Source organism: Haliotis cracherodii, unplaced genomic scaffold (assembly GCF_022045235.1).
Source record: "Haliotis cracherodii isolate W230 unplaced genomic scaffold, xgHalCrac1.p SCAF_9, whole genome shotgun sequence".
In the NCBI taxonomy this organism is placed as follows: Eukaryota; Metazoa; Mollusca; class Gastropoda; order Lepetellida; family Haliotidae; genus Haliotis; species Haliotis cracherodii.
In genome coordinates this window covers 52,005,990-52,027,762 of record NW_027266343.1, presented here as the reverse complement: position 1 = coordinate 52,027,762, position 21,773 = coordinate 52,005,990, and the positions used below count along the sequence as shown (strand labels likewise).

The window sequence follows — 21,773 nt, the reverse complement described above, 5'->3', positions numbered from 1 at the left end:
AGGATAATAATACCGATAGACATTCACAAATGACAACATTGCAATGTGGTTGTTGGAAGCGATGGATTAATTGACTGTTCTTGCGGTGATAAGCCATCTCTAATGCGATTAGATGGTTACATCAACCACATAGCTTGATTATGTCAAGCGACAAGTTATTCCTGCCTCCGGAATGGAAGGACGATCAGAAGATGACAGTGTTGTTTGCTCCATTCCGCGACAGATCTCTTAATCCGCAATCATGGGATCGAAAGTTGAAATTTTGGACTCACGTTATCAGTGAAGACTGTCGACAGAATAACCGTATAATTGTTGATGTGAAGGAACTACAAAGTCGTTTTGTAAGAAATGGGAAAAAACCTGGGTGTCTTGATGTTGTTGGTGTTGAAATGCAAAGGTAAAGCTCAAAATTAGTCTCCGTACCATATAAAATGTAGCTGCGTTTATTTGTAGGATACAACTGAATGGCTATAGACTAGATGTGTGTTATGGGAATTAGACGGGTGCCAATGAGAGACACTGAACATGGTGAATAATGCCAGCAGGAAGCCAATCTTATGGAAACTGCTTAAACACTGTGCCCTTTCTCACAGGTGCCAGGTACAGTGATAGGGTTATAGCTAAAACTGGGCGAAAAGGGCACCGATTGGCGAAAACGGCCCCTCGCCTCAAGAGAAAACGGCTACTATTGCTTGGCGAAAACGGTACCTTATTTATTTTTTTACCTTGTTCAATTAAATTAAATTAAACTTACATGGTAACTTGCAAACACCAATAATTGTGAAATGTTAAAACAAGTTTACATTAGACATTAGCCTCTACTCCAACTATATACGCAACTCAACTTATTGTGAAAACATAACATGCTTTGAAGTAAAATAAATTAAATTAAACTCACATTGTCTCTTATGACCACAAATAATTGTGAAATGTTAAAACAAGTTTACCTTAGAAATTAGCCCCCTACTCCAATTTACCGACAGAGTCTGATTGGGAGGGGAAGCTAACTTATTGTGAAAGCACTATACGCTTTGAAGTTTACTCAGTTTAACTCAATGTCAAGCTGAAACTATATTTAAGAGGCCTAACATGGTCAACACGTGATGAAGATATAGTACCACATAAATCCTTCTTATCGTTATTAAAAATTGAGGTGCCATTTTCGCCCGACACATAGTAGCTGCTTTCGCCAAATGCGGTGCTATTTTCGCCAGAGAAATCGGTGACGTTTTGCTGAGGTGACGTTTTAGCCTGCACCCTAGTGATATCACTGAAACATCAGACCCATATATATAGCCTGCAACCTCGGAGTATCTCGGTACTTGTTATGTACACTGAACAGAACAAAATGCACTCACTAACCTTTATGATTATTCGTGTTCTCTATATCAGATGTTACTTATTCTATCTAAGTATATATATTTTACTGATAAAAGTTCATTATTTACATTGGTAGGGTCGAGTGAAAGCTGGGCCTTGCGCTCAGTTTGGCAAGGGAGAGAACTCCATCGTATCACGTTACAGGGAAAAGTTGTGTATGGAGGTCAGAATTGGACAAAAACAGGACATAATTCTACCTACCACTAAGTACATGTATGATGATGCCAGACATCAGTGATTTGTGCAGTCAAGTGCACAGACAGCACAAGTAAAATTCTGAATGTGTAATAAGTATTCAAGGCATATTTACCGAAAAGTAAGAACAAGATATTTTTTTAAAACCTACAACAAAAGATCAGAAAAGACATTTTTAGATTGTTGTTTAAAAAATTGGATGAAAATAATGTCGGAAAAAATTTAAAAGTTAACAATAAATATATAAAAAGCACTCCTACTATGCCAGAAGTACTTATTTATCATTTGGTTACATGTGAAGAACATATTTCTAAGTATGGCATTTTGGCCCTTATTATCTCCTAACAGATTCTGGCCACAGAGTGGGAACAATGTGCTTCCATCACCTTATGAGTCACCATGAATATGCAGATGATCTAGTTCAGGTCGACAGAGAAAGTTTACTTGGGAAACTGTGGTTGTATCTTTGTATATTGATAGATGGGGGTAAGGCAATATTTAAAAGATGCCAGAAGTAAGTATCAACATGTTAATATATCCGTACTTTCCGAGGAAATTGAAATTGTTTACGAAGCAAGCACTTCCTTGTTACTGATTTGCATTAAAAAGCTGGTGACACTCCCTATTGCAGGACGACCGTAAACCTCCAGTATATATACACACAGAATTGTACATTGACATGACACAAGGACCTTTACACTACACAGAGCTTTCGGTGTCAAAGTAAAAGATTAGAGGAATAGACAGACGCTAAGAGGCGTGAACCAGCGGAAATCACAAATGCCGTGATACGATGAATGCCGCGGTACCACAGGGTTCGGGTATAAATAGACAAGGTACGTCACTCGACATCTTGGCCGTGGTTGAAATTGGATGTATGTTTTAAATTAAATGAAAATGTACGCATGTCATGTTCACAATACCTCCCCACCTCACTTCTCATACACGCTGAATGCCACAAACCTTTATTTTTTGCAATTTATTATCTGTATTGGGTGATTTTATGTACATGTGTACATTTCCATTTATTATGAATGACATAGCCGATTTCAACTTCTGCCAAAATGGTGAGTGGCATACCTTGTCTATTTGTATATATTGGTCCGTTGTTTTCAGTAATATCACTCTTTTGCTTCAGGTGCCTGTGCCTGTGCCTTTTTGTCTTCAAGATGTCTCAAAGCATGCAATGATAAATAATGGGAGTTAGGAAACCCCTATGAGTGCAAGTAGTGTATATCATACCATATCTGGGGGCACAGGTGGCCCAGTCATCTAAGGCGCCGCAATTCGCTGTGTAGAGTTGCGTCCCTTGGGCACGCCAGAAACCTATGATTGTGGGTTCGAATCCCGGTTCGCCCCAATTATGTTTCTAAGTTTGTCAGCACCATACCCATGCTCGTGGGTTTCACCGAAGTGGTAAACGTCTAAGACCTGCATCTCCTGGAGCTTTCCTCCCACATTAAGCTGACACGCCGTGATATACATGGAATACTGTTAAAAGCAGCGTTAAACACAACTCACTCACTCACTCACTCACTCACTCACTCACTCACTCATACCGTATCTGATAGTGGTTATGCTTCATTAGCTGGGCTAGTCAGACCCATGAAGATCCAGGGTAGAATAGGTCTTCATCAACCCATGCTTGCCTTAAAAGGCGACTATGCTTGTTGTAAAAGGCGTCTAACGGGATCGGGTGGTCAGGCTCGCTGACTTGGTTGATGCATGTCATCGTATCCCATATGTGTGGATTGATTATTCACAGACCGCTGTCAAAGAGCTGGAATATTGCTGAGTGTAGCGTTAAACAACAAACAATAAGCTGGGTTAGTCATATTCAAATTTGGCTAGTTGAGAGTAAACTAGGACTGGGACGGGTAACTTGGGTACTCGGGTCAGGTGGGTACTGAGAAGGACCCAGGTGTCCACAGAACTACCCGGACCCGTGGCTACACCACAAGTCATTAATGTTGGCATTTCTTTCTGACTATGCACCCAGACGTTTATATGTTTGAATAAACATAAAACTTCAATCAACTTCAATGTATGCATGACCAGATCGTTTTATACGTGTCTCTATATACATTTTGTCCAGGGCTACAGTCAAACTATTCCAAATTGGACATTTTGTACATATCTCTTGAGACCTACAGTGGGTACCCAGGTAGGGTCGGGTAATAGGTGGGTGGGTACCCGGGTAGTAAATTTGGACTCGTCCCAGCCTAGCGTCAACACTGTCAAGCCCTATTTTCAACCATGTTGACAAGTGTTGAACAAAGAGGAATGTATTAGACATTGAAAATAAAGGGGTCCCTACCATAACCCTGATTTTGAAAGTTTTAGTGCATCCTTAGATTCAAATCTAGTGCTAGCAAATCTCAAGGACACTTTAGGACACTGGAGTGTCGCATTCCATGTTTTGCTGACATGGTTGAGGATGAAAAGTGCGAGTCCTTAATTTCAGTAATTTCTTAAATATGAAGAAATATTCATTGTGATTCTGGAAAATTGAAACGATAATGTTTGATGTTTTTGAGATAATGTTTGACATGTTTAATGTGTTTGTCTGTTATCTCAATTTGCAGAAGTGGCAAGTTACACAAAGTGTCCCAGTATCAGAAAGCAGGGAGCTCAAGCTGGCTGGGGTGGGGCTTCAGCACATTTGTGTGGAGGCCGATGACGTGGGGACTGAGTGCGGTGTGGAGGAAGTCGGAAGACAACTCGGAGCCACTGGTCCTGCATCAGCTGCTTACAGTAATAAGTTACTTCTCATCTTTGGGTATACATGAACATCATGATGTATAAGCAGAGCCTTTTTTGATTCCATGTTGTAATCAGGTAATGATAAAAAATAGCGTTTTCATGTTTATCTTGGGGGCACGGGTGGCCCAGTCGTCTTAGGCCGCAATTTGCTGTGCAGAGTTGCGTCCCTTGGGCACGCCAGAAACCTATGATTGTGGGTTCGAATCCCAGTTCTCCCCGATTATGTTTCTAGGTTTGTCAGCACAATACCCGTGCTCGTGGGTTTCACCGAAAGTGGTAAACGTCTGAGACCTGCATCACTTCGGGCTTTCCTCCCACATTAAGCTGACACGCTGCGATATAACTGGAATACTGTTAAAAGCAGCGTTAAACCCAACTCACTCACTCATGTTTATCTTTCTAATCACTTTTTACAGGGATGCTTTTCTTTGGGGATGGGAGGAACTCTGTGTGCAAAGTGAACATGATCTGTAATATTTTAGCCTTGTAAGCATGTTAAATTGTGATGAATCTGATAATATTGCTTTTTTATGATAAGTATTCAGGGTTTATGTGTGCATGTAAAATAATAGCCAGTGTATTTTTTGTCATTCAGGAGAAGTGTAGTGAGATTCTGTGTCTCCACTACGACACTGTGGAGCACGAGTCTACTGACAACCTCGTGGAACTGGGGGCTCTCCGCTCCAAGCATGCATCGCTGGGCTTATCGGAGAGGGATTTCGACCTGGTTATACAACAGCTAGCACTAGACAAGAAGGTGGTTGTCACACAAACCATGGAGAGAGACACTGTATGTATAGTCTAAACCATGCTTTGGTTGTTGGTTGGTTGGTTTGTTGTTTTACGCCGCACTCAGCAATATTCCAGCTATATGACGGCGGTCTGTAAATAATCGAGTCTGGACCAGACAATCCAGTGATTGATATCATGAGCATCGATCAACGCAATTGGGATCGATGACCTGCATCAACCAAGTCAGCGAGCCTGACCACCCGATCCCGTTAGTCAAGCATAGTCGCCTTTTACGGCAAGTATGGGTTGCTGAAGACCTATTCTACCCCGGAATCTTCACGGGTCTCTAAACCATGCATTTACGACAGTGAAATCTTGTTATTCAGATTCAGAGAACGATTGCAAAAATACCAGGACTGCACGATTTTAGCCCTGGGCTTTTTTTTTATTAACATTTTATCTAAATACCTATAAGCCCAGGGGTTAAAAACAAAAAAAGACAAAACAAGATAGAATGAATGAATATCCCAAGTTTATTTAAACAGTACTCACAAATGGAATGACAGAGCAATACTTCAACAACTTTGTAGAGGAGATAACAAACAAATTATTTTTCTCAGAAATCTTTCAAATCTTTCTCAGAGGGGGAAATTCAGAACAGGGGGATTCTAGATTAGAATAAGTACCCAGCTAACTGAGCTGGTTGTTGGATCAGGTTGTCAGGTCCAGTGACTTGGAGTGTCATCGTACCCTGGCGGTGGGCGTCATTCACAATTTTAGGTCCAGATGGGATTATTTACAGACCATAGTCATAACGATGGAATGTTGCTGAATTCGGCGTTAAACAACAAACAAACAGAACAGTCACGATTTCCAGTAAAGCATATGTTGCTTTTTTATCCAGTAATTCTGTCCTGACTGTGCCAATACATTCAATAATCTGTGCTGAAATTGTTGACTGGGCTGTGAGGCAGTTGCAGCTTAATGTCACCTATCCCCACGCAAATGTTACCAGCCTTTGGATTCCAGGCAGGCAGCTATTTCAGATGCTGATAGTGATGGGGCGATATATCTAGTTGAAGGATGAAGGCATGACCCTTTTGTGGTTAATGTCTGTCTGTCTGTCTGTCCTCACCGGTTCTATCTATCTATCTATCTATCTATCTATCTATCTATCTATCTATCTATCTATCTTGACAACGGTATAAGGATCTATACCGAAACGTCGCTTTTCACAGTATTAAAAAAGTTGTTATCTATCTATCTATCCTCACCGGCAAAAGAAACATGAATGCAATACATGTTGGTCAGTTTATGAAGAATAGCTCTTATAGAAGAGATATTAGATTGGTGCGATGCACAATGATCTATGATGTAAATATTTAAGATCTGTCACACTTTGATCTTCCAACCCACATTCCAGGTTATGACTGAATATTGTTCAAAGCAGTGCTTGCTTGCTCTCACTCACTCACTCTAATTCTGTTCCAGGTTGTGAAGTTCTCAAAGAAGGGAGACAAGCGTGTTGGCCCTGTGAGCGAAGTGGAGCTCAATGTCTTCAGGTAATATATAGGTGGTGGGTAGTGGAGACTTCAGGCAATACTGACAAGGCCAAAGTTCAGTTCTTCACAGGGGCTTAAGTTGGTTACCCTGTTGTAAAGCTTGCGTGACAACATGGGAATAGCAGTCAGGAATGCTGTCACTGACTCTCCTGTAACTGTATCATTATATGTGACCCTCAATGCATTGCTCCTGTAACTTAGGCGGGGGGGTGTACACACTAGTAAGAATCCAAATTCGTATATCGCTGTGTATTATGTTTTTTCATAACAAGAAATAGGAGGCTTTCAAGGTATGTGTTTGTGTGGAGTGGGGGGTCTTCTTATACCCGGGGTTGATTATATATTTCAGTTATATTACTGGCCGAATCACCGGTAGATTCCGAGAAAAGTGTATACAGCTGAAGGCTACTTCTGGCTTAGTTTACGAGACAAAATGCAAAATTAATCCCAGCATATAAAACAATGCCAGTCAGATAAGGAAATACAATTTAATCGGCTAATCATTATGTTTAGTGATGTTTTATCTCAAATTTCAGATTTGTATTGACCAAGTGAAATTGATATAATCTGTTCCATTTTCCTGAATTCGCTGACGGGCTACGATGTAGAGATTTTGTATGCACTAGTGATGTGCTATATTCCGATTCACTTTAGAGCGGGGGTATATAAATTAGCATTGATTTCCCGCTTATTTTACGAGACAAATAACCTCTGCATTGTCCTTCATACAGTACACAAATACCACTGAATTTGTATTTGAATACCATCATCATGTCTAGTTTTTTCATTGACCAAATTTGCAAACAGCAAATCAAGCACAAGAACTCCTATTGCCGCCATGACCATAACACGAGATGCGCAGTAAAGCAGTGCGCATGAAAAGGGAAGTAACTGCATGTATACTGGATCACATTGTTTTTAAGTATTGTAGCATTTCACAGTTGAGGTCGTGTGTTCGAGACGCAGAACATTTAAGGATTTGAATTTTTTTGAAAATGGAAATAAAAACGAAACATGCGACAGACTTTATGATGGGCGGTGCCTGAGAACCAAGAATATTTTAATTTTTTTAGCCTTACATTATGTTTGTTATTGTTGTCAACAGGGCTACAATGTGTGAATAACCCGCGACCAGTGTAAGGCATAAAACCATTCTCACTGTCGCTATGTTTGTTTTGGGGGTTACTATCATTGTGTCGCATTTGTACATGGTCCTGTGGCAAGACCAATCTCATTAATATCAGATCTTAGGTCTCGCTATCGCTAAACAAGATCTGAGGACATCCCATTACGGGTCACGTCAGAGGGACCTATCATCCGACTTTTCATCTGACCAATCAAAGCATCGCTTGCCAGATCATGAAAGTGACAGTCGGAATGTGTTTTCTAATCATGCAACCTCGGAAACGTTAATATTCCGAACGACAGTTATCGTCTATCTCTCGCTTCCGTGGGATAAACATTTAAACAGAGGAGGCGTTGCACAGTACGTGGGAAGCACTGCCATACAAATTCAACCATATATTAGACATTCCGGAATGTTCGTTTGTTCAGTTTTCATAATGTTAATCGAGAACTGTGTCAACATATTTTTCAAGCATAGTCTGAAATGGATGTCGTGACCCGTATTGGGATGTCCTCAGATCTTTGATTAGCGTTAGCGAGAACGAAGATCTGATTTTAATGAGATTGGAGGCAAGACATTAATTGCAAGGTATAATATGAATAGTTACTGTCGATGCCTTGCAACACTACATCCGACAGTAATTAGGAGTACCTTCTGCTTTAGAAATTGGCGCTAGTCCTATAGTCCTTGCCAAACTGCCCAATAGCTAAGGTATCCTTAGGACTAGTAGAAATTTGCGAGTTTTGCTATATGGTGCCATTTTAAGGACTAGTGGGCTAAAACTGTCAGCTTCTATCGCTGACCTTCCACAACTCCCTAGCAACATCCAGGCTCTGAATCCTGGACGTGACTGACATGTCGGGCTTCATCATGTTGTGAAACAATGCAAGGACATTGACATTGTAATGTGTAGGAAGGTGAAAGAGAATCTCACCCGAGTGTCTTTGATATAAAACAGGAGTTGATAAAAGTTTAACTCCAAGCCTTACCTTTTATCTATGAGTGTTGGTACATTTGATATCAAAAGCCACGAGGGTGAGATTCTATTTTTGATCCAAAAATCATTCTTCCAACAATTTCAGTTTGTAAAAGTACTTGTCCACCAACTGAAAACATTGTACCTATATTACTAAAATAGTACTACAATGTATTAAGATTATCCATTGAAAACCCTTGATAGTCACCCCTGTTGTTGTTTCAGATGTTGATGTTGTTGTTGTTGATGCAGCTAATGATGATGATGTTGTTGTTGCAGGATCCAGAAGGTGCAGCTGAACCTGGAGAAGCAGACGGAGGTTCTGTCCCAGCAGTGTGACAAGTCAGTACAGCACTGTCACCTTGTGACATCACCTTGTTCACCTTGTGACATCACCTTGTTCACCTTGTGACATCACCTTGTGACATCACCTTGTTCACCTTGTGACATCACCTTGTTCGCCTTGTGACATCACCTTGTTCGCCTTGTGACATCACCTTGTTCACCTTGTGACACCACCTTGTTCACCTTGTGACATCACCGTGTTCACCTTGTGACATCACCTTGTGACATCACCTTGTTCACCTTGTGACATCACCTTGTTTGCCTTGTGACATCACCTTGCTCACCTTGTGACATCACCTTGTTCGCCTTGTGACATCACCTTGTTCGCCTTGTGACATCACCTTGTTCACCTTGTGACATCACCTTGTTCACCTTGTGACATCACCTTGTTCGCCTTGTGACATCACCTTGTTCACCTTGTGACATCACCTTGTTCACCTTGTGACATCACCTTGTTCACCTTGGGACACCACCTTGTTCACCTTGTGACATCACCTTGTTCACCTTGTGACATCACCTTGTTCACCTTGTGACATCACCTTGTTCGCCTTGTGACATCACCTTGTTCACCTTGTGACATCACCTTGTTCGCCTTGTGACATCACCTTGTTCACCTTGTGACATCACCTTGTTCACCTTGTGACATCACCTTGTTCGCCTTGTGACATCACCTTGTTCACCTTGTGACATCACCTTGTTCGCCTTGTGACATCACCTTGTTCATCTTGTGACATCACCTTGTTCACCTTGTGACATCACCTTGTTCACCTTGGGACACCACCTTGTTCACCTTGATAATGCAGAGCTCCAGATAAGCTGCGTATCTGCGTAAAATACGCATCAGAAATGCAGAAATATGCAGTGAAATAAATTCAAGTGTATCAAATATGCAACAAACATTATAGATACGCTACAAAAATAAAACTTGTGCGTATCATCAAAATACAATCAAAAGTAACCCTGCGTATTCGATTAGCAAATCAGAAACTTATTTTGAAATGATATACGGACATTCGGTCAACCCTGCCAAACTCCACGATGACAGTTACATCATGATCATTTGCCATCACACTTTCTTGTTGAAGTATCGCAGTATTTTTGAGTCCTATAAAGCTCTCGAACCCACACGACATCAGTTTGCAGGGACTAGATGAATAGTGTTTTTAAATATTTAACTTAAATACCCACATGTGTAAAAACTAGAGGGTAACAGAAATTTGAATACCCAGATAGAATTATTGATACCAAATGATTTTAAAATGCATGGGTAAAATACCCACAACACCAAAAGCTTATCTGGAGCTCTGTAATGTTTCTAGGTTTGTCAGCACCATACCTGTACTCGGGGGTTTCACCAAAGTGGTAAACGCCTGAAACCTGCATCACTTCGTGTTTCCTCCCACATCAAGCTGACACACTGTCATTTAAGTGGAATACTGTCCTAAGTGGCATTTAACCCATCTCACTCACTCGCTACATCACCTTGTTGTGTCACATTGCCATGTCACCAGTTTCACTGGTTCAGACTCATCCACATCCTCAGCCCATGCACTGGTGTCCTGTCTGATGCAGAAATGTACAGTGGCCTGCATAGACTGTATCCATGTGGGCCATCAAATCTGGGTCCTCGGCATGATTAGCTCACATTTTAAACACGAGACATGCTACAATTTCGAGTTATTACTCAACTGCTTCTTCTCTCAATCCCAATCCCAGCCATTTGACCTACACTTTATCACACCTCCAGTGTAAGCCACTGCTTCCCCAGGTTATCTTTCAGATTCTTCACAGGGAGGTGGGGGGACGTTAGGGGGTATGGCATTCCATTCTTTCATTTTGGGGGACAAGGCCATAGTGGTCTAAGTGTCTGCCTCTAGCTGTGCAACGGTTTGCTGGTCAAGGGCTTGCCGCCGCTATTAGGATCCGTAGTCTGTCAGCACCATGCCTGTGCTAGTGGGTTTACCTTTGGACAAGACTTGCATCACTTTCCTGCTACATCAACATGATGAAGCTGGTGGAACTGGATATAACCAATATTATGTCGAAGTGGCTTTAAATGCAACTCATTCACACAGTCATTGTGTCTCCAGTACTTCTCTGTGTTCCCTGGATATATATGAGGGGCATTCACAAAGTTTGGCAAGTCATATACAAAAGCAAGGGACACAAAGTTGAATTCATTTTTATATTTCAACATAAAGACCCTCCTTTTCAGTATGTTTAGTCCATTTGTCCTTCAACCTTGTCATATGGGGCGGTGGGGTAGCCTATTGGTTAATGCATTGGCTCGTCATGTCCTAATCCCGGGTTCAATTCCAAACATGGGTACATTTTCTGGTGTCCCCGCTGTGATATTGCTCGAATATTTCTAAAAGCGGCATAATACCATACTTACTCACTCAATCTTGTTATCCCTCTATTATAGAGTCATATTATCAGGCGTCAGCGGCAGACATGAAGGCATCTTCTGCAAAACAATGCAATGCAGGCCTAAGTTGTCAAAAGAGATAATAGTCACTAGGAACAAGGTCTGGGCTTCAGGGGGATGATTTAAATGTCCATAGCCACATTCCCTTATAGCAGCCTGTGGACTCCTGGAATCCTAGAATACTGTCGCTATGCCGTTGTTGCTGATGGTCGAGTCTGAAACTTCTAAGGTGCAGATGTTTCCATTGCATTGATTCAGTTTTGTCTCTCGATCCTAGTGATGAATCTACGTCTCATCCCCTGTTACCAAACAGGAACCTTATTGCAGAGTTCAAGGACCTCGTGGCTCCACTCCGTACTTTGGTGGAGATCTTGCAGACAAAGGTTCCAAAATGTTGATGAATGTTTTCAGTGCCACTCACTGAAGCCTCAAAGTCACAGGCTAGTTTCACAACCTTTACCTGGCGATCTTTTATTATCCTCCTTCCATAGCAGCTATCATGTCAATATTTGTCTCCCTGACCTTGGGTCATCTTAGAGGGACACTCAGCCATTTTTAAACTCTAGTCCATCGAGTTACAATCATGTAATGAGTGGCATCAATTTCTGTCGATACCCTTCCTTTGTCAAAAACTTAATGACTGCGCTTTGTTCCGTCTTGCTGAAATCCAATATGAAGACACTCGGCTTGAAATGATGATCTATTTATCATGTATTATATGAAGTACAGTTATACAGTAGAACACGGATATAACGAACACGGATAGAACGAACAAACGGATACAACGAACTGTTAAAAAATCCCCGATTTATCTCCTATATATTATCATACAAAATTTACATACATAACGAACCCTCTACAGCGAACTAACGGATATAGCGAACTGATATCTGATCACCGACAAGCCCATCTACCACTAATAAGTGATTGTATAGCGAACTGAGAAATCTCACTCAGTGTCAAGTGTCACTGACAATTGGATGTACGCAATCAGATGCGAATCAACACAATTACTGGTGACGATTCAACCTTGTTAAACTTGCATTATGTTAATCTTAATTCTGATCAAATAATAACTTCAGATACAATTTCGTCCGAAAATTAAAATTTTGGTACTTTTTAACTGAATCACCGGTAGATGCGGAAGGAAACGTGTATAAAGGTGTATTGTATTTTGTTTTAGCCAAGATGGCAGACATTTCCTTGCGAAAACGTATATAACGAACAACGAATATAACAAACTGATTTCTCCGGTCCCTTGTAGTTCGTTATATCCATGTTCTACTGTATGTTTGTCAGCATGAAATCAGCTTAGGACTGACTACCAAATGCCAGTAACTCTTCCACACTGGCTGTAATATTACTACTGATGTTGCAGGACCTTTTTAACATAGGACCCTGGTAGGACTCTGTGACAGGACTGTCTCTGTGGTAGAAATACAGAATCCCAGTACCATGCCCTGTATCAAGTCGGGGGGGGCGGGGTAGCCTAGTGGTTAAAGCATTTGTTCATCACGCCGAAGACCCAGGTTCGATTCCCCACATGGGTACAATGTGTGAAGCCAATTTCTGGTGTCCCCGCCGTGATATTGCTAGAATATTGCTAAAAGCGGCTTAAATCAATACTCATCCATCATCCATCAATATCAAGTGACGTACAAGCTATGGTGTCAAGCTGCTTGTCTCCTGACAATGAGTCTGATTTGGGATAACACCTTTTTTATTATACATACACGTTTCAGGGCTACTTCTTGCCCCATTATTCACTTAATGAAGGGTAAGGAAATAGTCCTGATTGTTGTGTATGTATAATACATGGTCTAGTGGTAGAGCATCAATCTGGAGAGCAGAAGGTCCGGGGTTTGATCCCCGGCCGCATCATACCAGAAGATGTTAAAAGATGGTACTTGTTGTTACCCTGTCTGGCGCTCGGCATTAAGGGGCTAAAACAAGGACTAGTCGGCTCAGCGTCAGTATACTGTGTCTGAGTGGGGTATTCATGTTAAAACTGCGGCATGGTATCTCAGTGAGCTAGCACTATAAATCGGCATCAGTCCGGACTAGTACAAGCAGCCACACACACACATGTGCATGCACGTCGCTATATAAGTGCAATAATCTTGGATACAACATTAAACCCAATTTCACCTCACCTAACATCCAGCCGTTAAGTTCCTAGAAAGACACTACCTAGTTACCCTCTAATATGAATCAAATCTCAGTTTTATACTTGTCATGTTAATTCTGAGTTTGTTAATATTTATCATTCGAAAGTTCAAAATCGAAAGTTTTTTAGTATTCATTATGTTTTCATAGGTTTGAAATGTGCCACAGTTCTCTGCCTTACATGTATGTATACATAGACATCATTGTAATAGTTAGACTGTTTCAGAGTAGAGAATGTCATCCCCATCTTCTGTTTCAGACTGAGGAATGAAGCTAAGCTTCACGTCAAGGAAGGAAAGAGGACCCTGGTAAGTGTTTATGATTCATACCAACTGGGAGGGACAGGTTTACTCAACAGCAGCTTATTTCTTCTGTTGTTTTCCTTGAATGGTATTAATACCGTATTCGACGTAATAAGCGCCCAGCTCTAATAAGGGCCCACAGCAATATTTGCTAATATATGGCTAGTGAACAATCCCAATTAGCACCCCTTCCGATTGATCAATGTACACAAGACTTATTTATTCGTGTATAATATGCACGTGTGTTACATGCACCCTTAATTATAGGCAATTAAATTCTGGAAAAGTATATCTGTCATATATAAACATTTCAGGTTGTCAGCATAAACCACGAAATTTACGATCTTTCAACTCTGTTTTTTTTCTCACCAAAATAATAATCTAATAAGAGCCCCCTCTTTCTAATTTTGAGAGCGCCCTGGGTGCTTATTACGTCGAATACGGTATACTCACAGCCAAAAGAACATGAACTATAGAAATATATAGAGAAGTATGTACATGATACAAGTATACATTCACTCACTCAGACACCAACTCACTCACTCAAAGACCAGCTCCCTCACTCACTCTGTATGTATCATGTAATCAACCTCACTCACTCACTTACCCAAACACCAACTCCCTCACACTCTGTATGTATCATGAATCCAACCTCACTCACTCTGGATGTATCATGTATTCAACCTCCCTCACTCGCTTACCCAAACACCAACTCCCTCACACTCTGTACGCATCATGAATCAAATCTCACTCACTCTGGATGTATCATGTATTCAACCTCCCTCACTCGCTTACCCAAACACCAACTCCCTCACAATCTGTACGCATCATGAATCAAATCTCACTCACTCTGGATGTATCATGTATTCAACCTCCCTCACTCGCTTACCCAAACACCAACTCCCCCACAATCTGTACGTATCATGAATCCAACCTCACTCACTCTGGATGTATCATGTATTCAACCTCCCTCACTCGCTTACCCAAACACCAACTCCCTCACAATCTGTACGCATCATGAATCAAATCTCACTCACTCTGGATGTATCATGTATTCAACCTCCCTCACTCGCTTACCCAAACACCAACTCCCTCACACTCTGTATGTATCATGAATCAAATCTCACTCACTCTGGATGTATCATGTATTCAACCTCCCTCACTCGCTTACCCAAACACCAACTCCCCCACAATCTGTACGTATCATGAATCCAACCTCACTCACTCTGGATGTATCATGTATTCAACCTCCCTCTCTCACTTACCCAAACACCAACTCCCTCACAATCTGTACGTATCATGAATCCAACCTCACTCACTCTGGATGTATCATGTATTCAACCTCCCTCTCTCACTTACCCAAACACCAACTCCCTCACAATCTGTACGTATCATGAATCCAACCTCACTCACTCTGGATGTATCATGTATTCAACCTCCCTCACTCACTTACCCAAACACCAACTCCCTCACACTCTGTACGTATCATGAATCCAACCTCACTCACTCTGGATGTATCATGTATTCAACCTCCCTCTCTCACTTACCCAAACACCAACTCCCTCACAATCTGTACGTATCATGAATCCAACCTCACTCACTCTGGATGTATCATGTATTCAACCTCCCTCTCTCACTTACCCAAACACCAACTCCCTCACGCTCTGTATGTATCATGAATCCAACCTCACTCACTCTGGATGTATCATGTATTCAACCTCCCTCACTCGCTTACCCAAACACCAACTCCCTCACAATCTGTACGCATCATGGATCAAATCTCACTCACTTCCCCATACACTTACTCACTCACTCACTCACTCAACAACTCCCTCACTCACTAACTCACCAACTCCCTCACTCACTCTGTTATTTCTGTTGTTGCAGGCCCTGCAGTCACTTCGCAGGAAGAAGCGGGTCGAGCAGACTCTGAATCAGAAGATGGCGTCCATTGACCAGCTGCATAACATGATGACAAAGATTCAGGATGCTGCTACAAATGAAATGGTAGGGTTGTTTGGTTAGTGTGTAACGCCGCACTCAGCAATATTCCAGCTATATGACGGCGGTCTGTAAATAATCAAGTCTGGACCAGACAATCCAGTGATTGATATCATGAGCATTGATCCACGCAATTGGGATCGATGGCATGCATGAACCAAGTCAGCGAGCCTGACCACCCGATCCCGTTAGTCGCCTTTTAAGACAAGCATAGTCGCCTCTTACGGCAAGCATGGGTTGCTGAAGACCTATTCTACCCCGGAATCTTCACGGGTCGAAATGGTAGGGAAAAACATCCATGTCATGAACGAAGTATGGGCAAACTGACGATAAAATGACTAATGAGCCATCGAACAGCAAGGGGCATTATGAAAATAAACAACACAAAGAGAGACTGGGAGGAATTCTAAATGGTGCTAATATCATTACCATGAACAAAATATGATATTACTTATGACATTGGTGTCAGTGTCTGTGTATGATTAACTAAATGAGAAAGACCAGATACTACTGAGATTGTCAACGTGTATTGTTTCGTACATGCTGAGTAGCCATGTTTGTTTCCCTTCCACAGATACTGAAGGCGTACGATTCCGGGATGTCCGCCATCAAGTCTCTCAACCAGGAGACCCCTGTGGAGAAAGTGGAGAATGTTGTCGACAACCTACAAGATGTAAGGCCGTGTGTCTCATCTGATGCACTTCTGTTTTCACGGGAAGGAGTCTGTACTATGAGATCTGTGTTACTTTCTTTCCACATAGTTCATTCCACTGAGGGTACAGGTTCTTCTTTACTTTCAACACCATACTGTCCAACATCTGGCATAAGCACAGTTGGCATTAGTACATGGCTAGCATAGACAGGTCAGTATGTACTCAGTAAAGTATGACAAGGTGTTCTCTGTACAAACAGGGCTCCATTTAGCTACCGGTATTTGAGCATCATGTCTCAGAAAAAGATGGCTTACACGTCACCGATAAGAGCATGTGGAAGTACTGTGATACGTATCGGATCCTGAGCAAGGTATCGTGATATGTATCTGATCGCACAGTTGGTGTATCGTCCCAGCCCTAAGAGTTAACTTGCTTCACTCTGTTGTTCAGGCGCTGGAAGATCAAGGGGAGATAACTCAGTTGATATCCCAGGATCTGTCATCAAGTGATGCCTCTGAGGACGGCCTTGAGAAGGAACTGAGTGACCTCCTGTTCGCTGACCAGCAGGCCATGAAAGAGGAAGGTGACGACCTGGCGTCAGTGCTGGAAGGACTAGCCATCCACGATACAAGTAGAATATCCGACTTATTAACTGTCTCCTGTTTCATTAACATTTGGTTCTTACTGGTTTGATTTACTTGATTTTTTCAAGCACAAGCACAGGGTTCAGATATGTATGCATAGCTGCCATCTTTCCCTTATTACAATCAGTATATTTGTTAGGTTATCTGGTTGGGACTCTAGCATCTACTCATGTGATTCTGAAACTCAGTTGATAATTTTATCGCTTAGTTTCTATTTCAAACTCTGCAACTCATGATATTTGTTTTGTTTTGGGTGTTTTTTTGTTTTGGTTTTTTTTTTTTTTTTTGTGTCTTTTTTTGTCTCCTGGGGAGGGTTTGAAATCTGGATATTAAATAAAATACAGATCAAAATTAAAATGACAGAAGACGTTGTTTACATAGGTTATCCAGCACAGACCTACAAGAATGCGCTAATCATTGTAGCAAAGTACATGATTTATAGATATAACTTTTTCAATAAACCGCCCACATTTAACCAACGATGCAACAGGAAAAAACCCCAAAAGAAACCACTTTAAATAGGCTTCACACTAGTCAATGAACAAGACGCACTCTTGAACGTAGCAAACAGCACCCCAATGCAAATTTTGTCCTTGTTTGTAGATTGGCATATTATTGGTATTACTTAAGAAAGGAAATCATTTGTTGTATTTTGGTTGTAAATTTGCCATAAATACAAACATTTCAGGACAGTTGGCAGCTATGTATTTGCAATGGGGTCCCCTATGTAGCGACCGGATTCTCCCTGTTTATCACTATCACCTTGCGTTACCTCATTTCTGTTCATCACTGTTTATGTCCATTCACACATTAATACAACCGCCGGCCATGTGCTTCTTGTTGGACTTGCCATCTTGTTTCCCATGCCCACTTATTGCCAGTCAGTTCTTTCTGGAACTGGTGAGCTAACCGTGTTACAAATATTGACCCCAATTTCTATGCTCAGGTCTTGAGTTGTTTGATAGGCATTACTTCGAAGTTGACGCACCGGTGACAAGGTAGACACAATTTTATGGATAACAACTTCTTTAATACTGTTAAAAGTTGACGTTTCGGTATAGATCCTTATACCGTTGTCAAGCAGGGAACGGTAACTGACAACTTCTTTCGGTATAGATCCCTGCTTGACAATGATATAAGGATCTAGACTGAAACGTCGCTTTTTACAGTATTTTAGAAGTTGTTATCTATAAAATTGTGTCTACCTTGTCAGGTCTTGAGGCCTGAATAAGATCAGTTTTGGAGTTATGGTATTGTAAGTGGGTGACCGGTATGCACGTGAAGCAAGTGTTTAGATGGACCCAGACAGTTCTTATTCAACAGTGACAATCACTGCTTTCTAAATACCGGAGACAAATCTTGATTCATGTACTTGACATGAACGTAAAATGTTGAGACCCACCAGACAAGGTAGTGAATGAAGCCTGCTTTATACCAATGTATGTAATTTTATATTAGTGATGCTTACAAAATTAGCTACTTTCATTTATTCAGTTATTTTAGCATGTTTTTCATCTCTTATACGTCTGCATATTCAAATTAAACAGGCTGAATGTCAGGTGGAAATTAACAGCAGGTCAGGTCTGTTTTGTGGAGCCCCTCATTAGCTTGACCAGTTCATCTGTTTGTGTTCATGTGTTTGGGTTTTATCATCAAAAGATGTTGATACAAACAACTTAGGCTAGTTCATCTTCAAGCCATAAAGGGGAAAGAGAGTCATACTCGTCCACTAGCCCAAGGCAGTTCATTCTCTATATCTGAAGGACTCGCATTTCTGTAAACCTACACTATCCATTCCCGTGGTTCTCGCAATCTCAAACATGACCTTGATTTTCCTTTACATTTTACCGACCAATCAAACGTCAAGGTATGGAGGAATGTTAAGGAAGACTTGCCACCACCAGTTTTAATGGAGTCATCATTTCCATCAGATTTTTGAGTGTCAGTCGGTTTTTAATGTTGAATTTCACACACTCTATCATAACCAATGGGAATGGCTACCATGTTGTTGATATCGGCAACCCAACATTGAGGCTAGTTTGTAACTCGCATTCAGATTGTTCTAGCATAGCAAATCAAAATGTAAAACAAGGGCGGGTAATTTGAGATCATGGGAATGGATCCACGAGTTAGTGTAGGTTGACCAAAATACAAGCCCTGGAGATACTAGTATATAAAGTCCACTAATGTTTGAATAATTGTGAACATGTTAGGGGGTGTTCCTGTGAGTTATCACTATTTGTGCTAGTACACTTTTGTTTTAATTTCTATGCCTGCATATGGGTGATCACTACTAACCTTGTGGTCTTTCTTCCAGTGCCAGACCTGCCAGATGTGCCAAGTTTCTCCCCTTCTAAAGAAGAGACAAAACAACCAAGGGGGACAACTCTTCAGAAGCCCATGGCAGCAACAAACTGACCCCAGTGCAAAACTTACTTTAGTGCTTTCAACATACTTCACTGCAGCATGTAGAGAGCTCTGCATTTCATTCACGCTACATTCAGTCACACAGAATTGTACCTAGTTCTTGTTCTACCATGTACATAACAGTTGTATAGAATATTTTTAAAACATCCCAAGTGTTTTGTTATCAGGTTCAAAGCATGAAGAGTGAGTGAGTGAGTGAATATGGTCTTACGTCGTTTTAAGCAATATTCCGGCAGTATCACGACAGGGGACACCAGAAATGGGCATCACACATTGCACCCATGTGGGAAATCGAACCCGGGGCTTGAGTGTGACGAATGAAAGCTTTATCCACCTGGCATCCCACCACCCATCATGAAGAGTGAGTGAACGAGTGAGTGAGTGAGTATGGTCTTACGCCGCTTTAAGCAATATTCGAGCAATATCACGGCAGGGAACACCAGAAATGGGCATTACACATTGTGCCCATGAGGGGAGTCAAACCCGGGGCTTGAGTGTGAGGAACGAAAGCTTTATCCACCCGCCCATCATGAAGAATGAGTGAGTGAGTGAGTATGGTCTTACGCCGCTTTAAGCAATATTCCAGCAATATCACGGCAGGGGACACCAGAAATAGGCATTACACATTGTACCCATGTGGGGAGTCAAACCCGGGGCTTGAGTGTGACGAACAAAAGCTTTATCCACCCGGCATCCCACCGCCCATCATGGAGAATGAACACCATCCAGGGTAGCAAGAAGGGAAGGAATATCACGGCGGTGGACACCAGGAATGGGCTTCACACATTGTACCCATGTCGGGAATCGAACCCGGGTCTTCGGCGTGAGGAGCGAACGCTTTAACCACTAGGCTACCCGACCGCCCCCATTCAATTGAATGCAGAACTGATTCTCATGCCCCGTGCTTTTTGTTTACCTACTTGTTATTTCCGAGAGGGTTTCGTTAAAAAAGTATGAATATTTATGCAATAAAATAATTTTGGAATACAAAAATAAAACTTGTCAACCTTTCTTCTTATTCAGTTTGTCCTTGCTGTATAGAGAAGTCACGACTTCAAACTATTTCAACAAGCAGTATAATATCTCTTAAACAAGTGGTGGGATATATCGATTGTGTCTCCCCTTGGAACCATCTTCCCGAGGCAAGGGAGTTAACTGGCTGTAAAAGTCCACCTCGCCTCTGAAAATGCTTGGAACACACGAATGTACAGTATCCGTAGTTATAGTGGAGAGATGCGACACGGGAGCACCTTCAGGATTCAGTACTTCTCGTGAGGACGATCTCTGCCGTAGGTTGCATGTCACCGATGCTCTTTCATCTCATCTAGTTTGGCTTATCATCCGCGCCTTGATAACCCAAAGACATTGCTGAAACATATTTTATCTATGTATTGGGTCATCGTGGAGATGTGTCTCCATCACTCTCGGAGATATCCCCGTATAATGTGACCATGGAGAAATGTGTCAGGCGCGGAGAGATGTATTTATTGTGACAGCGATTATTCAATGTGGTTGCGGTCCTGTGGGCTACAATAGAGGTGATCATTGCAAGACACGCCATTAAACTGTAGTTTAACGTGGTAGTTTGCGCTTTTCCTGCTGTAACACGGGGGACTGCAAATAATCGCGGCTTAACAGGCAAATAGGTGGATGAAATCACGAGCACCGCTCCACGCCAACGCGACAAATTATAGCGTATGACCGCCAAGTGCTCTTTTGTCGCCCCCAACAAGCACGGAACGATTGTGAAAAGTAATATTTGAGATAATATTTTTATCTGAGAGAGATTAGGGGTGAGTGATGGCAGTTGTGGCATCGTCATACGATCGTACAGTTTCCTTTGGGTTTAATTCTGTTGAGGGCGTATGACATCGCATTCGTTGATGTTATCTAACGCTTATCAGATGAAGCGTCCACACATTGGAAGTTTTAAGTGTTAGATGTGTGTACATTGTAACTTAAAGACACTCTCGTCCTGTCAGACGGAACGTGCATGTGCCTGTTACAGGCATAGTCATGTTTGTAACTTACGCCGCACTCAGCAATATTCCAGCTATACGACGGCGTTGTGTA

At 41.7% G+C, this 21,773-nt stretch overlaps 1 protein-coding gene across 2 annotated transcripts; it reads left to right on the top strand.

Annotated features, from left to right (window-relative positions):
• Positions 1 to 29: 29 nt before the first annotated feature.
• On the top strand, positions 30 to 20,699 carry LOC139453024 (charged multivesicular body protein 7-like). Of its 2 annotated transcripts, none has more exons than XM_071234651.1 (10): positions 30 to 397; positions 4,161 to 4,329; positions 4,934 to 5,128; positions 6,562 to 6,632; positions 9,014 to 9,076; positions 13,933 to 13,981; positions 15,863 to 15,982; positions 16,551 to 16,649; positions 17,080 to 17,212; positions 19,591 to 20,699. In XM_071234651.1, the coding sequence occupies exons 1-10, from the start codon at positions 141 to 143 to the stop codon at positions 19,689 to 19,691; spliced, it is 1,257 nt and encodes a 418-aa protein (XP_071090752.1). In that variant the 5' UTR covers positions 30 to 140; the 3' UTR covers positions 19,692 to 20,699. The 2 variants fall into 2 exon arrangements, with proteins under 2 accessions (XP_071090752.1, XP_071090751.1); XM_071234650.1 differs by having other exon boundaries at positions 17,080 to 17,260.
• The last annotated feature ends 1,074 nt before the right edge of the window (positions 20,700 to 21,773 follow it).